The following is a 17218-nucleotide window of genomic DNA, read 5'->3' as shown; positions in this document are numbered from 1 at the left end:
GGGGAGATGCCTAACTGAATTTGTCCAATAAAAACTATTGGTTTTACGTTTGGAGTAAACGGTATCCGACTAATGAATACACCCCTGGCACTGACCGCACAAAAAATACCGGTAACTACCTTACCCTCTTATCTGTCGGCACGTTCCTCTGCCCAGGTGTTCCTTACGCCTGCCACATCTTACAACGCCTGGATAGGTGTTTAACAAATCAGCTAACCGCATCATAATGTTATAGCAATCTGTCAGTCGATGACACAATCGATGACGTTGCACGCAACCATTCGTTGACTAAGGGAACGAAACGTATGGCTGCACAATAGAAGTTGATCCCTGGGCTGGTTTTCAGTTTATAATATGCCTCTTCCCGTCTGCCCTGCCTCATTCCCCTTCAGATCTGAGACCACTGGATAAATGTAAGCAAAAAGGGAACATTATTTCTGACATTTGCTTTCAACAGACGCCCCAGATGTGCGAGGGGGACTGAACAAATGACACAGGGGAGGATGCGACTCGAATCAAAATGAAACGCAGCCTTGGTTGCTACAGGTGAAATTTTGTTTACATCCGGGTTGTTTCGGACGAAAACAACACACAACACGCATAGAAGCAGCTAACCCTGTGTAGTGTAGTTGCTAAGCCGATTTGACACTACGATGGCAGGGGAGACAGAAGACGAGATACCTGGTAAGATAGCTCGCTATATAGCTAACGTTAACTAGTTAACATTATTCACCCGTTTGAAAATGTTTCGGAATGAACATGAAATATATCGCTTGCTAACGTTAGCTAGTGTGCTAGCTAACATAAACTATCACGCATGAGCAAAGTAGCCAGGCAAGACAACGCTAGTTAAAATTAGCTAACAAGCTGGCAACAAGGGACAACCTCCATGTGCGCCGTTGTTTACGTCTGTCACGGAGAATGTCACAGGAAAAAGGGAAAAGTTATCAGTATCTTTGATAATGTGGTTAACAGGTAGTAAGCTATCTAAATTAGCTTCTAGTTGTGTATTATTGTTTGGACTAGATGGGATACAGTTTATATCAGAGTGGACTTTGAGTAGCAGGTTATGAGAATTGGGTTAAAGGGCCAGTGCAACCAACAACGTGATTTCCCAGTGTTTTATTTATATATATATATTTCCATACTATGAGGTTGCAATAATACTGTGAAATTGTGGAAATAATGACAATGTCCTTTTAGCTGTTTGAAAAAACACGCTTGTAATTTCAGCCTGCTTTGGTGGGATGGAGTTTGGGGGTAAATTAGTTAAAACACCAATAAGAAAGAGTTCCAAACCTCTGCCAATAACAGCTAGTGTTTTTTCAGTTTTCCCCTCCCCATTCAGACCACACCGACAGTCCTAGTAAAATTGTTTGAGAAATTGCTAGTGTTTGCTAACTATTTTTGTTTATTTTTGACTATTTTAATTGAAAACCATCACATTAAGGTACTTCATTGTTACCCAGAAATTATTTGATATTGAGATAAAAAATAAAATGGCTGTATTGGAACTTTTCGGGCTCCCGAGTGGTGCAGTGGCCTAATGCAATGCATCTTAGTGCAAGAGGCGTCACTACAGTCACTGGTTCAAATCCAGGCTCTATCACATCTGGCCGTGATTGGGAGTCCCATAGGGCAGCGCAACTTTGGCCCAGCGTCGTCCGGGTTTGGCCGGGGTAGGCGGTCATTGTAAATAAGAATTTGTAGTTAACTGACTTGCCTAGTTAAATAAAAAAAATCAAAGGTTGGGTTAGGGTTAGCTAAAAATGCATAATTTGACGTCAATTTGTATCCCATCTAGCCATGACTGTGTATTATTTGCCGGCTATCTAGCTGTTTGAAGTGTGATCAATGTTGTTTGTGTTCTAACAGAAACGGGAGCAGTCTTCACCTTTGGAAAAAGCAAATTTGCAGATAACGTCCCCAGTAAATTTTGGCTGAAAAATGATGTACCTCTGAAAATCACCTGTGGGGATGAGCACACAGCATTGATAACAGGTCAGTGACTGATTACGTTTTCAAATTGATGGTAGTGATCAGAGCCATATGAAAATGGGCCTGCAATTCTGAAGAACATGCAACATCTGAAGTAAGATCAAATAATTTGCTAACACACCTATCACACATTTCAAATACATTTTTATGCAAATGAAATGCTGCTCAACTGCAGCTTCTATTAGTATTAATGTCGCTGTTCCTGTAGCTTTCTCAAGTGGTTTTATTTATTTATTTTTCAACAGAGAATGGCAAGCTTTTCATGTTTGGCAGTAACAACTGGGGTCAGCTGGGTTTGGGATCAAAGACCATGGTGAACAAGCCCACTTGTGTGAAAGGTGGGTCTAAATTTGCTCTCCCTTTGTTTTGGGTCAAAAGCAGTACTCTCTTGTATTGCTGTCATACACAGCTGCTTATTTCTCCTTGAATGTACTAGACAAGAGGGAGTGGGGGACGACGACAGACAATATAGCTACTGAAATCAAATGTCCAATGATGTTTTTCCCCCACAAAATTAGTTGGATTTTCTGTGGCTTAAACTAAGTAATGATGCTGTTGTTTTGTGAATGGGTATACTAGTAGCAGGAGACAAAGAGAGATTTGTCACTGCTGTAATCCCAATCTGGAGGGGTCTGTAATCTGGAATAATCTAATCTCCCGAGCAGGAGGGCAGCAGAGGATCGAAAGAGAGGGTTGTCCTGCTATTGTGGCTGATTGCAATCTGAAAATGGGTGTCTTTCTCATTCTTGTTTTTTTCTAAGCTTTGAAGTCTGAAAAGGTGCGGCTTGCAGCCTGTGGAAGAAATCACACTATAGTTTACACTTGTAAGTACACAGTTATGACCACAGATACAATATAAATGATGACATGTACCAAATTATGATCATATTACTAAGTGAAAGTTGACTCTTTGTGTCCTGCAAGGACTATGCCTTTAAGTAGGCCTTTTACCGAGTTTCAGAAGAAAGTTCTTTGTTTCTGGCCATTTTGAGCCTGTAATCGAACCTACATATGCTGCTGCTCCAGATACACAACTAGTCTAAAGAAGGTTAGTTTTATAACTTCTTTAATCAGAACAACAGTTTTCAGCTTCAACATAATTACAAAAGGGTTTTCTAATGATCAATTAGCCTTTTAAAATGATAAACTTGGATTAGCAAACACAACGTGCCATTGGAACACAGGAGTGATGGTTGCTGATAATGGGCCTCTGTACGCCTATGTAGATATTCCATAAAAAATAATAAATTTCCACTTACAATAGTCATTTACAACATTAACAATGTCTACACTGTATTTCTGATCAATTTGATGTTATTTTAATGGACAAAAAATGTGCTTTTCTTTAAAAAACAAGGACATTTCTAAGTGACTCCAAACTTTTGAACGGTAGTGTACATGCATACATACATACATAGTGATACATACATACATACATACATACAGTGGGGCAAAAAAGTATTTAGTCAGCCACCAATTGTGCAAGTTCTCCCACTTAAAAAGATGAGAGAGGCCTGTAATTTTCATCATAGGTACACTTCAACTATGACAGACAAAATGAGAAAAAAATTCAGAAAATCACATTGTGGATTTTTTATTAATTTATTTGCAAATTATGGTGGAAAATAAGTATTTGGTCAATAACAAACGTTTTTCTCAATACTTTGTTATATACTTTGTTATATACCCTTTGTTGGCAATGACAGAGGTCAAACGTTTTCTGTAAGTCTTCAGTTTTCACACACTGTTGCTGGTATTTTGGCCCATTCCTCCATGCAGATTTCCCATAGAGCAGTGATGTTTTGGGGCTGTTGCTGGGCAAAACGGACTTTCAACTCCCTTCAAAGATTTTCTATGAGGTTGAGATCTGGAGACTGGCTAGGCCACTCCAGGACCTTGAAATGCGTCTTACGAAGCCACTCCTTCGTTGCCCAGGCGGTGTGTTTGGGATCATTGTCATGCTGAAAGACCCAGCCACGTTTCATCTTCAATGCCCTTGCTGATGGAAGGAGGTTTTCACTCAAAATCTCACGATACATGGCCCCATTCATTCTTTCCTTTACACGGATCAGTCGTCCTGGTCCCTTTGCAGAAAAACAGCCCCAAACCATGATGTTTCCACCCCCATGCTTCACAGTAGGTATGGTGTTATTTGGATGCAACTCAGCATTTATTGTCCTCCAAACAGGACGAGTTGAGTTTTTACCAAAAAGTTATATTTTGGTTTCATCTGACCATATGACATTCTCCCAATCTTCTTCTGGATCATCCAAATGCTCTCTAGCAAACTTCAGACGGGCCTGGACATGTACTGCCTTAAGCAGTGGGACACGTCTGGCACTGCAGGATTTGAGTCCCTGGCAGTGTAGTGTGTTACTGATGGTAGGCTTTGTTACTTTGGTCCCAGCTCTCTGCAGGTCATTCACTAGGTCCCCCCGTGTGGTTCTGGGATTTTTACTCACCGTTCTTGTGATCATTTTGACCCCACGGGGTGAGATCTTGCGTGGAGCCCCAGATCGAGGGAGATTATCAGTGGTCTTGTATGTCTTCCATTTCCTAATAATTGCTCCCACAGTTGATTTCTTCAAACCAAGCTGCTTACCTATTGCAGATTCAGTCATCCCAGCCTGCTGCAGGTCTACAATTATGTTTCAGGTGTCCTTTGACAGCTCTTTGGTCTTGGCCATAGTGGAGTTTGGAGTGTGACTGTTTGAGGTTGTGGACAGGTGTCTTTTATAATGATAACAAGTTCAAACAGGTGCCATTAATACAGGTAACGAGTGGAGGACAGAGGAGCCTCTTAAAGAAGAAGTTACAGGTCTGTGAGAGCCAGAAATCTTGCTTGTTTGTAGGTGACCAAATACTTACTTTCCACCATAATTTGCAAATAAATTCATTAAAAATTATACAATGTGATTTTCTGGATTTTTTTTTTCCTCATTTTGTCTGTCATAGTTGAAGTGTACCTATGATGAAAATTACAGGCCTCTCTCATCTTTTTAAGTGGGAGAACTTGCACAATTGGTGGCTGACTAAATACTTTTTTGGCCCTCTGTACATACATACATACATGCATACATACATACATACATACATGCATACAGTACCAGTCAAAGATTTGGACAAACCGACTCATTGCGACTGCACTTGAAGTAACTTCCAAAGTTCTTGAAATGTTCCGTATTGACTGACTTTCACGTCTTAAAAGTAATGATGGACTATCGTTTCTCTTTGCTTATTTGAGCTGTTCTTGCCATAATATGGACTTTGTCTTTTACAAAATAGGGCCATCTTCTGTATACCACCCATACCGTGTCACAAAACAACTGATTGGCTCAAATGCATTAAGTAGGACATACATTCCACAAATTAACTTTTAACAAGGCACACCTGTTAATTGAAATGCATTCCAGGTGACTACCTCATGAAGCTGGTTGAGAGAATGCCAAGAGTGTGCAAAGCTGTCATCAAGGCAAAGGGTGGCTACTTTGAAGAATCTAAAATAGAACATATATTTTGATTATCTTTAACACTTTTTTGGTTACTACATGATTCCATATGTGTTATTTCATAGTTTTGATGTCTTCACTATTATTTTGCAATGTAGAAAATAGTAAAAATAAAGTAAAACCCTTGAATGCATAGGTGTTCTAAAACTTATGACCGTGTGTATATATAAATAAATAAACACAGGAAAGTGAAGTTTTGCCTTTTAATGTTTTATATTATAATCCTTGTGGTAGTAGAACTGAGACTGAGTGTGTCCTGTCCACAGCTCGGGGAAACGTGTACTCTACCGGTGGAAACAATGAAGGTCAGCTAGGTCTGGGAGACTGTGAGGAGAGGACAGCCTTCCAATTGGTGGACTTCTTCAGTTCACATGGACCAATCAAAATGCTTGCTGCCGGCTCCAACACCTCTGCTGCCCTCACAGGTAAGACTCTCCCGTTATAAGTCACAACCTCTGAGTTACAACTATGAGTGTCTTCTGGTTCATATTGATGACAAACATTTTTACTTCATAGACCAGAGTTGCACTAATTTACTATCAACTGTCTATATTTCTGTTGCTCCTCCTCACCTGGTTTTTGCTGGAAATAATCACGGTGATGATGTCCTTGTTCTAGAGAGTGGGACGCTGTTCATGTGGGGTGACAACACTGAGGGGCAGATCGGCCTGGGGAAGGAGAGCAGTGCCCTGACCCCCCAGGAGGTCACTGTGGGTCGGCCAGTGGCCTGGGTGTCCTGTGGGTACTACCACTCTGCCTTCGTCACTGGTGAGGGGACAATGGCATAGCCTACTTCAGCACTGTCAGTGTGGCAGGTCACATGATTCCACAACTTTGTAGGAATAGGGAGTTACCCCATTGTGTATGAACATTTTTCTTGGGTTGGTAGAATAATGTATAGATATAGATATAAAAATAGGTAAATATGTTAATGTAATTAATCAACAGGGAATCTCTTTTGTCACAGTTGACGGGGGCCTGTACACATTTGGGGAGTGCGACAGCGGCAAACTGGGCCTGGCCACGGGTCAGCTCGATGGACACCGCATGCCCCAGCTGGTGAAGGGCATCACAGACCAGGTGACCCAGGTGGCATGTGGAGGCGGGCACACCGTGGCTGTGACAGGTAGGCATCTTGGTGTCAACCAGTGGACAGTTGACTCTCACAAGGCTGTGGCTTTCAGCATGTCCCATGAACAGGTTTTGGTCCCACTTTGAAAGTGTCCTTAAAATGCTCGTATTTATCCAAATAGTGAAGGTAGGTTGTGTAAAGTCTAAATGCACATTGTTATAAGATTTTGTTGTGCCTGTTTGTGGTTGTGTACTACTTTTCTGTTTTATATGCGTAATGAAACTGTCTGGGGTTTTTCTCTATGGTACAAAGCATCAGGAGATAGTGGGTTAACCATGTAGCGCTGTGTTTCATTTGACTCTAGAGGAGGACCTGTACACCTTTGGCCTGGGTCAGTTTGGTCAGCTGGGCCAGGGGACCTTCATCTTTGAGGCGAGGCTGCCCAGAGCGGTGGATCACTTCAGGAAGGGCCGAGTACGACAGGTGATGTGTGGGGAGAACCACACTGCTGTCATCACAGGTAAACAGGCTTAGCGGACACAATTTTCACCACAAAACAGTTATAATTCAGAAAATGTTACAGAGACATTGTAAATGTGCAAACTGTTATACAACAGTGGTACTAGCATTTTATGGATAAACTCCATTGCCATTTGCCATGATAACATTGCCCGCGTCTATTAAGTTGACTGACATGTAGTTGTCATGGTTTCAGACAATGGTCTTCTCTATACCTTTGGGGACGGGAGACATGGGAAGCTGGGTCTGGGAGAGGAGAACTTCACCAATCAATTCAAGCCCACTCTCTGTCCACGCTTCCTCAAGTACAACGTCCAAGCGGTATGTACAGTTGAAGTCGGAAGTTTACATACACCTTAGCCAAATACATTTAAACTCAGTTTTTCACAATTGCTGACATGTAATCCTAGTAAAAATTCCTGTCTTAGGTCAGTTAGGATCACCACTTTATTCTAAGAATGTGAAATGTCAGAATAATAGTAGAGAGTGATTTATTTCAGCTTTTATTTATTTCATCACATTTCCAGTGGCTCAGGTTTTACATGCACTCAATTAGTATTTGGTAGCATTGCCTTTAAATTGTTTAACGTGGGCCAAACGTTTCGGGTAGCCTTCCACAAGTTTCCCACAATAAGTTGGGTGAATTTTGGCCCATTCCTCCTGACAGAGCTGGTGAAACTGAGTGAGGTTTGTAGGCCTCCTTGATTGCGCATGCTTTTTCAGTTCTGCCCACAAATTGAGGTTAAGGCTTTGTGATGGCTACTCCAATACCTTGACGTTGTTGTCCTTAAGCCATTTTGCCACAACTTTGGAAGTATGCTTGGGGTCATTATCCGTTTGGAAGACTCATTTGCGACCAAGCTTTAACTTCCTGACTGATGTCTTGAGATGTTGCTTCAATATATCCACATAATTTTAAATTCCTCATGATGCCATCTATTTTGTGAAGTTCACCAGTCCCTTCTGCAGCAAAGCACCCCCACAACATGATGCTGCCACCCCCGTGCTTCACGGCTGGGATGATGTTCTTCAGCTTGCAAGCCCCCCCCCCCCTTTTTCCTCCAAACATAACAATGGTCATTATGGCCAAACAGTTCTATTTTTGTTTCATCAGACCAGAGGACATTTCTCCAAAAAGTATGATCTTTGTCCCCATGTGCAGTTGCAAACCGTAGTCTGTCTTTTTTTATGGCTGTTTTGGAGCAGTGGTTTCTTCCTTGCTGAGTGGCCTTTCAGGTTATGTCGATATAGGACTTGTTTTACTGTGGATATAGATACTTTTGTACCTGTTTCCTCCATCTTCACAAGGTCTTTTGCTGTTGTTCTGGGATTGATTTGCACTTGTCACACCAAAGTACGTTCATCTCTAGGAGACAGAATGCATGATGCTGCGTGGTCCCAAGGTGTTGGTACTTGCATATTATTGTTTGTACAGATGAACGTGGTACCTTCAGGCATTTGGAAATTGCTCCCAAGGATGAACCAGACTTGTGGAGGTCTTACATTTTTTTCAGAGGTCTTGGCTGATTTCTTTTGATTTTCTCATGATGTAAAGCAAAGATGCAATACATCCACAGGTACACCTCCAATTGACACAAATGACGTCAATTAGCCTATCAGAAGCTTCTAAAGCCATGACATAATTTTCTTGAATTTTCTAAGCTGTTTAAAGGCACAGTCAACTGAGTGTATGTAAACTTCTGACCCACTGGAATTGTGATACAGTGAAATAATGTCTGTAAACAATTGTTGGAAAAATTACCCTTGTCATGCACAAAGTAGATGTCCTTACCAACTTGCCAAAACTATAGTTTGTTATTAACAAGAAATTTGTGGAGTGGTTGAAATACGAGTTTTAATGCCTCCAACCTAAGTGTGTTAACTTCCGACTTCAACTGTGCCTCGTGTTTTCAACTGAAGGCTGAATTGTAATTTGAGAATTTCACTTTGACATCATAGCATGGCTGATGACAAATTTATCTCAAGTTTAGATTTTTCCCTGAATGCGTAAAAAAGTGATGATAGTTGGACATCCAGTCTTATCTTATAATTTTGTCTAGTGCAAGATTCAGGTCAATTACATGTTGTCTTTGTTCCAGGTGACATGCGGAGGTTGCCACATGCTGGTTCTAGCCAAGCCCAGAGACAAGAGCTGTCAGGAAGTGACTCTGGAGGAGAATGATGTCACAGAGGACTACATGGAGAAGTCCTACACAGAGCTCTTAGGGGACACCCTCACCTCCACCCCTGCTATCCTGAACAGTAGCCTCTCTGCCCGGGTCAGGAGGAGAGAGAGGGTGGGTACTGGGTACTGGCCTGGGGGTCCACACATGTAAAAGTGGGAGTGTTGGGAGTCTCAACATCCAGTCCCTGAACCGCCACATGTCCCTGGGATGATGCGGTCTAGTTCCTCAGATAGTTGTCTGAAACTATTGAGTCAGTGTTTGTTTTAATGTTAGCGGCCTGGTTCTCTAAGGAGATCCCTAACTAGACGTCCTTCACCTTTTAGCACTGTCAACAAGGAGCCTAATTATGGGCCTAACAGGTAGTGGAGATGAATAACAACATGGAGCCTAATGATGGGCCTAACAAGTAGTGGATATAAGTAACAACCTGGAGCCTAATCATGGGCATAACAAGTAGTAGAGATGAATAACAACATGGAGCCTAATCATGGGCCTAACAAGTAGTGGATATAAGTAACAACCTGGAGCCTAATCATGGACCTAACAAGTAGTGGATATAAGTAACAACCTGGAGCCTAATCATGGGCCTAACAAGTAGTGGATATAAGTAACAACCTGGAGCCTAATCATGGGCCTAACAAGTAGTGGATATAAGTAACAACATGGAGCATAATCATGGGCCTAACAAGTAGTGGAGATGAATAACAACATGGAGCCTAATCATGGGCCTAACAAGTAGTGGATATAAGTAACAACATGGAGCATAATCATGGGCCTAACAAGTAGTGGATATAAGTAACAACATTGGGCCTAACAAGTAGTGGATATAAGTAACAACCTGGAGCCTAATCATGGGCCTAACAAGTAGTGGAGATGAATAACAACATGGAGCCTAATCATGGGCCTAACAAGTAGTGGATATAAGTAACAACCTGGAGCATAATCATGGGCATAACAAGTAGTGGAGATGAATAACAACATGGAGCCTAATCATGGGCCTAACAAGTAGTGGATATAAGTAACAACCTGGAGCCTAATCATGGACCTAACAAGTAGTGGATATAAGTAACAACCTGGAGCCTAATCATGGGCCTAACAAGTAGTGGATATAAGTAACAACCTGGAGCCTAATCATGGGCCTAACAAGTAGTGGATATAAGTAACAACCTGGAGCCTAATCATGGGCCTAACAAGTAGTGGATATAAGTAACAACATGGAGCATAATCATGGGCCTAACAAGTAGTGGAGATGAATAACAACATGGAGCCTAATCATGGGCCTAACAAGTAGTGGATATAAGTAACAACATGGAGCATAATCATGGGCCTAACAAGTAGTGGATATAAGTAACAACATTGGGCCTAACAAGTAGTGGATATAAGTAACAACCTGGAGCCTAATCATGGGCCTAACAAGTAGTGGAGATGAATAACAACATGGAGCCTAATCATGGGCCTAACAAGTAGTGGATATAAGTAACAACCTGGAGCATAATCATGGGCCTAACAAGTAGTGGAGATAAGTAACAACATGGAGCATAATCATGGGTCTAACAAGTAGTGGATATAAGTAACAACATGGAGCCTAATCATGGGCCTAACAAGTAGTGGATATAAGTAACAACATGGAGCCTAAGCATGGGCCTAACAAGTAGTGGATATAAGTAACAACATGGAGCCTAATCATGGGCCTAACAAGTAGTGGATATAAGTAACAACCTTGAGCCTAATCATGGGCCTAACAAGTAGTGGATATAAGTAACAACATTGGGCCTAACAAGTAGTGGATATAAGTAACAACATGGAGCATAATCATGGGCCTAACAAGTAGTGGATATAAGTAACAACATTGGGCCTAACAAGTAGTGGATATAAGTAACAACATGGAGCATAATCATGGGCCTAACAAGTAGTGGAGATGAATAACAACATGGAGCCTAATCATGGGCCTAACAAGTAGTGGATATAAGTAACAACATGGAGCCTAATCATGGGCCTAACAAGTAGTGGATATAAGTAACAACCTGGAGCCTAATCATGGGCCTAACAAGTAGTGGATATAAGTAACAACATGGAGCATAATCATGGGCCTAACAAGTAGTGGATATAAGTAACAACATTGGGCCTAACAAGTAGTGGATATAAGTAACAACATGGAGCCTAATCATGGGCCTAACAAGTAGTGGAGATAAGTAACAACATGGAGCCTAATCATGGGCCTAACAAGTAGTGGATATAAGTAAGCTAGCTAAGCTAACACAGCTAACTAACCCTGTGTTCTCTGTTTCAGGAGCGTTCCCCGGAGCAGTTTGGGCTCATGTTCCGGACCCTGCCCCCCCTGACGTCCGGACACCTCAATACCTCCGCACCCCTGCCCGTGTCCAGCCAGACCATCCCCTCCAGTCTGCCCCCCAAGGAGCTAACCAACAGAAAGGTGCACAACGGCATTCACCAACACAGGAGCACTGGGTCTAACAAGAAGGGTATCTACACTGAACTACATTGCATTACATTACATTGCAGGCATATCTGTTTCGATTGTTGAACTATTTAGAAAACACACATATTCCTTGGTGAAGCATTGCATTTTCAACAGCTAGCATGGTCCCTTTTCATTATCACATCACAATGCAACTGTTCACATTTCTCCTAACTTCTCTTGAGCCTACATACTCCTTTTTAAGAAGTGAAAAGATTCTTGTGATATTTTGTTGTTGGCAGAAAAGAGGTCAGCTGAGAAGGGAAGGGATGAGGGAGACAGCAGCACTGTGGAGAACATGATGGACAACGAGAGTGTTAAAGATCTGGGAGACACCACGGACTTCCTCAACATGGTGAGTCACCAACTCTGACCCAATTCTGTCCTGTACATTCTGTGGAGCTTTCATACAGAAGTTATCACAAAGGTCCTGTACACAAGTCTCTTCTTTGTGGCAGACTCATGTGATGAAAATGGACCCCAGTGACAAGACGTTGATGTTGTCCCCTGTACAGAAGGTAAGATGCACACACAGCATAACTGTCAACTAAGGAGTTTTCTAATTATGATCAAGCAGCCTCTGCGCACCGACCAGCAAGCTCCTTGCAAAATTACTCGGCACTATCAATATGTCTTTCTGAACAAGGGACGGTCTGACTGAGGAACTCAGGGACATACACTTTCATTTACGTCACGCTAGCCATTCTGCTTCCCTGTACCATTTACAGTGACTATCTACCATCTGCCTGTGTTTTTCTTTCAGCGTTGAGCTCTATTGAGTTCTTCACTCTGTTTTCTCTGCATGTTTACTATTTTCCTCTAACTCTTTCATATTTTCTTCATCCTCTGCTTCCTGGCGCTGGTGATAGAGGAAGGGTAAGCTTGTGAAAGGGCATGGTAAGGCTGAGGAACAGCCAGAACTCTGTACCCCTAGGAGGGTGGATCCCACCCCGTGGGGGGCACTGCCCGCAGAGCTGCTGAGGAGCTCCAGTGACAGGTCTCTGGTGGTAGAGAAGAGACCGCGCCACAGGGCTGCCCAGGGCAAAGGCAGTGGCAAGGAGAACCTCGTTGTGGCTCTGGAGGCGATAAAGCCTGCTGAGCTGAAGGCTGGCCCTGCCAAGCCATCCAGCATAGGGGACATTAGCACGGCCAAGTCCAAACCCTGTCCGTCCGCACAGAAAAAACAACTGTTAGCAGTTGAGGGAAAAGTGAGGGAGAGATTTGTCGTGGATTCTAAGGCAATCCAAATAAAGGGCACAGCCAAAGGTCAAAGTTCAGAGGTCAAAAATACTCTCTTAGAGGTCAACTCTATATCTACAAAGGTGAAAAGTCAACATGTAGCTGTTAGGAGGACACCAGATAGAAAGAGTGGCAGACATTCACAAGGCCTTAAGCTAACGGATGCACTGCCTGTGGACAAGACAACTGAACCAGACCTGGTGTCTGAAGTGCCACAAAAAATTACGAATGAAAACACAGAAAGAGAAAAGAGCAAACCCAAGACTGAACCACCTGAACAGACACCGCTGCGCAGCTTACTGACCGGAGTGTCCTCTCTGGGGTCAGGTGTGGGGCTAGTGACAGCCGGACAGTTTGGTTCTCCCTCAGACAGTGAGTCAGTCCGGAGTCAGAGCAGGGCCCAGAGGTTCAACAGACAGAGTGCTGAGGACGCCCAGTCTTCCTGGAGCCAGTCATCTGCATCCATGGCCTCCGAACCAGGAGGCAAGAGAACAGCAGTCCGCATCAATATCATCCCCGCCCAGGGGAGCTCTGATCAGGGGGTGGAGGAGGAGCAATGCAGGTCCTACTCTGGTCCCCCAGACAACAGAGAACAGGAGGAGAGGAGAGGGGAGGAGAGTGGAGACGAGACAGGGAGCAGCGACGATCAGACACCGGCCAAGCAGGAGAGTGAGGGTGAAGAGGAAGAGAGTGAGGGAGGGGTTGGAATGAGGAGGGCAGAAAGTGGGGGTGGAAAAGAAGTGGCCAAGAGCCGTGATGAGGTGACAGATGAGGAAAACAGTGAGGATGATGACACGGTGAAGGTAGAGGGGGAGGATGGAGGGATCTCTGAATTAGAGGAGGAGAGCGAGGGAGGAGATGAGCCATGTAAGACTGAAACAGATCAGGGAGACGAAAGTGAGTTAGAGGATACAGAGAAAGAGGAGGAGGGTGACGGGACAAGTAGCCCAGTGGGAGGAGAGGGAGAGAGTGTGGGAGAGGAGGAGGAGGAAGAGGAGGAAGAAGGGGGCGGAGAGAGCAAGGAGGAGGAAGAGAGTGGGGAAGTATCGCATAGTGACACTGAGAGCAAGAGTAAGGAATCCAATTATGAAGAGGAGGATGAAGAAGATGGAGAGGAAGAAGGTGAGGATGAGAGTGTAGGATCTGTAGAGGAGGAAGATGAGAATGAGGCAGGCAGTGGAACAGAGGCAGAGGAGGAAGGAGAGGAAGAGAGCAGTACTGCAGAGGAGAGGGAAGAAGAGGATAAGAGTGAAGAGGAGGATGAAGAAGAAGAAGCCGGAGAGGAGGATGAGAGTGAAGATGATGAGGAAGAAGAAGAACCTGGAGATGAGGAGGAGAGTGTAGATGAGGAAGAAGCTGGAGAGGAGGAGAGTGAAGATGATGATGAAGAAGAAGAAAAACCTGGAGAGGAGGAGGAGAGTGAAGATGAGGAAGAAGCTGGAGAGGAGGAGAGTGATGATGAGGAAGAAGAAGAACCTGGAGAGGAGGAGGAGGAGGAGAGTGAAGGTGAGGAAGAAGAAGGAAAAGAGGAGGAGAAAGAAGAAAATGAAGCCAGAGAGGAGGAGGAGGAGAGTAAACATGAGGAGGAGGAAGAAGAGGTGGTTGACAAAGGAAAAGCTAATGAAGGCCAGGAGAGTCATCAGAATGCTGCGGCCAGACGTAACGGGTCCAAACAGAGGTCAGGGAAAGGGGAAGAGTTCTGGGACAATGTTTTACCTCAGTACCTCAATCTCAAATGATAGCCCTATCTGTTCTGTTCCAAACCAGTGCTGTCTGTCAACTTCTCTCAGGAACACTCTTAATTGAGCATTATAATGCCTTTTTACAACCCATAACTTTTTGTATAACTAGATTTTTCTCCTACTGTTTTTATTCACGACTTCCATTTTGTTTTACTGTATATCAACTGCCTTTACTGTCTCACTGTTTTTATTCACGACTTCCATTTTGTTTTACTGTATATCAACTGCCTTTACAGTCTCACTGTTTTTATTCATGACTTCCATTTTGTTTTACTGTATATCAACTGCCTTTACAGTCTCACTGTTTTTATTCATGACTTCCATTTTGTTTTACTGTATCAACTGAATGTCCACAGCCTTGTCTTTCAATCTCCTTGTATAGTCCTTTACCATTTTACATGGCAGTTAAGATTTGATGCTAAAATGCTTTTTTTAAATACCCCTTTCAACTTTGTTCTTCTGTAAAGACAATTTACTAATAGTAGCTACTATTTTCCAGGCATGCCCTCCAACGATTTTGTTAAATTTTTTCATTATCATGATTTGTTTGATATAATGAATATTACAAAATAGTTTTATTTATGTTTAAATAAATATTTGTTGTTCTAAAACTATCAAAATCAGTGTCAAGAACTAGTCCCACCACGTATGATATCATTTGTGTTGAACACATTCTCTACACATGAATGCATAGTGCTGTTTGCATGAAACTGTTCCAGTGGCAGGTGGGATCCCTTTTCTTCCTTTATCCCTGTCTGTAATCCCTTAGCTCCCTGTTGTGACTCCACTATCCATATCCAATGTGAAGCTCCCACCTCTAGTCTTCCTCACATCTCTTTAGTGCCGACTCTCCCTCGTGTGTGTGTGTGTGTGTGTGTGTGTGCGCCAGTGTGCAGTTTCTCCCCTGACTAAGTTGTATCTGTTACCTAACTTACTATCGCTTGTTTTAACCAGTCTGCCCCACTCATTCTCATCCCTTTTTGCAGGATTTAAGAGCTGAAGAGGGGGAAGGACATAAGGATGAAGAAGAAGAAGAAGAAGAGAAGGAGGAGAACAACAAAGCAGAGGAGAAAGAGAAATCTGAGGACATGGAGGGACAATCATTACAGGGTCAGTCCACAGCAGAACCCGTCCAGGTACGCTACCCTACCGATGACCCTAATCTACAGATCTAGGACCTGTATGTTAACTTCTAAAACAGAATTCCCTCTTTCTAGGGACCAGAGGGTGTGAAAGAAGAAACTCTCCCAGACGGTGGGCAGAAAGGTGAGCATAGAAGAGATGTTCTGAAATGTCTGACAAACAGGTGAACTTTGTCTTGAACTATTTATGTGGTTAATGCTTTACTGTTTCTGTGCTACGGGTGGATGGATTATCATGAAGTGTCTGTTGTGTATAGTTGCAGAGGACTCAGGTCAGCCCAGTCCTTTGGCTCCGACAGAGGAGAGCTCTGCATCCAGCACTCAGCTGCAGAATCGAACAACAGAGGAGAAACCCAAGAATCAACCAAGGACCAACAGAAAGGTATGACAGAAAGTCATTGGAACAAAGAGGCATAAGCTAAACAACAGAAAACCACGTCATAAAGCTATGTGATTGTCAGTGATTGAGTAGGTCAGATCTCACTGTGTTCTCTCCTCTCTACGGCCCTCAGCTGTTGCTGTTCAAACGCCTGTCCTCCTCCAAAGCCAAGCAGACAGAGGACAGTGCGGAAGCCCCAGCAGAGGGCACCGGCATGGGGGAGCTGCCTGCCAGTGCCAAGGGTCCCTCTGCAGGGCTGGAGAACAGAGATCCATCAGAGACCAGCGCTAGTGGTGCCCAGCCCCCTCTGAGAGCACCCTCGGACTCTGGTGGTAGAGGTGCCCGCTCTACCACCTGCACCCTACTGTGACGCCACTTATTGGGTGTTGGAGAACTGGACTGGCAGCGCCAACAACCAATAAACCCTTGAAGAGGATGCACATTGACTGTACACAACAAACAACCACTCCACTTTGAACACTAGCGAACTTCTCACAAAGTGACCTATTTATTGACATTCAGTTCCCAAACTTCCCATATGCGAAACGTGTATTATAAATGTGTATTATAAATGTGTATACTTGTATTTAACGTGCGCAAAAATGTCTTTAATTAACCACAGTGTGTTTTGATTGTGTTTTTATAACGTAGTTGTGTGTGTTAAACTGTGAGGATACACTATTTATTGCTGACTGAAATATCCCAAATGCACAATTGCACTTTAAATGTAGCCTTATTGTGTGTTTTTCAGGGAAATATGACATCTGTGTGTGTTCTGATATGTTATTTTCATCGTCTCATAAACCGTTTGAACTTGGTGCTGGTGTGACAATCATCTCATGATTTGGATACTAGTAAAACAACTTTATGTGAAAGCTTTGATCATTTTTCACTTTAATGCAACGAGATTGCTGGAAAGCGCCGTCCTCTTTAATCCTGTGTTATTCTAAGGC

General features: G+C 43.2%; 1 protein-coding gene across 2 annotated transcripts; it reads left to right on the top strand.

Moving 5' to 3' along the window:
* The first annotated feature begins 304 nt into the window (after positions 1-304).
* Positions 305-17140, top strand: LOC110495506 (X-linked retinitis pigmentosa GTPase regulator). 2 transcript variants are annotated; one of them, XM_036951320.1, is made up of 17 exons: positions 305-684; positions 1876-2001; positions 2244-2336; positions 2760-2822; positions 5774-5932; positions 6126-6275; positions 6475-6633; positions 6944-7099; positions 7295-7419; positions 9198-9395; positions 11575-11767; positions 12006-12118; positions 12222-12281; positions 15731-15880; positions 15962-16050; positions 16144-16268; positions 16399-16607. In XM_036951320.1, the coding sequence occupies exons 1-17, from the start codon at positions 654-656 to the stop codon at positions 16554-16556; spliced, it is 2148 nt and encodes a 715-aa protein (XP_036807215.1). In that variant the 5' UTR covers positions 305-653; the 3' UTR covers positions 16557-16607. The 2 variants fall into 2 exon arrangements, with proteins under 2 accessions (XP_036807215.1, XP_036807214.1); XM_036951319.1 differs by having other exon boundaries at positions 309-684; positions 15962-16010; positions 16399-17140.
* Positions 17141-17218: the final 78 nt, after the last annotated feature.

Source organism: Oncorhynchus mykiss, chromosome 18, assembly GCF_013265735.2.
Source record: "Oncorhynchus mykiss isolate Arlee chromosome 18, USDA_OmykA_1.1, whole genome shotgun sequence".
Lineage (NCBI taxonomy): Eukaryota > Metazoa > Chordata > Actinopteri > Salmoniformes > Salmonidae > Oncorhynchus > Oncorhynchus mykiss.
The sequence above is the reverse complement of the archived record's forward strand: the minus strand, read 5'-3'. Positions and strand labels throughout refer to the sequence as shown.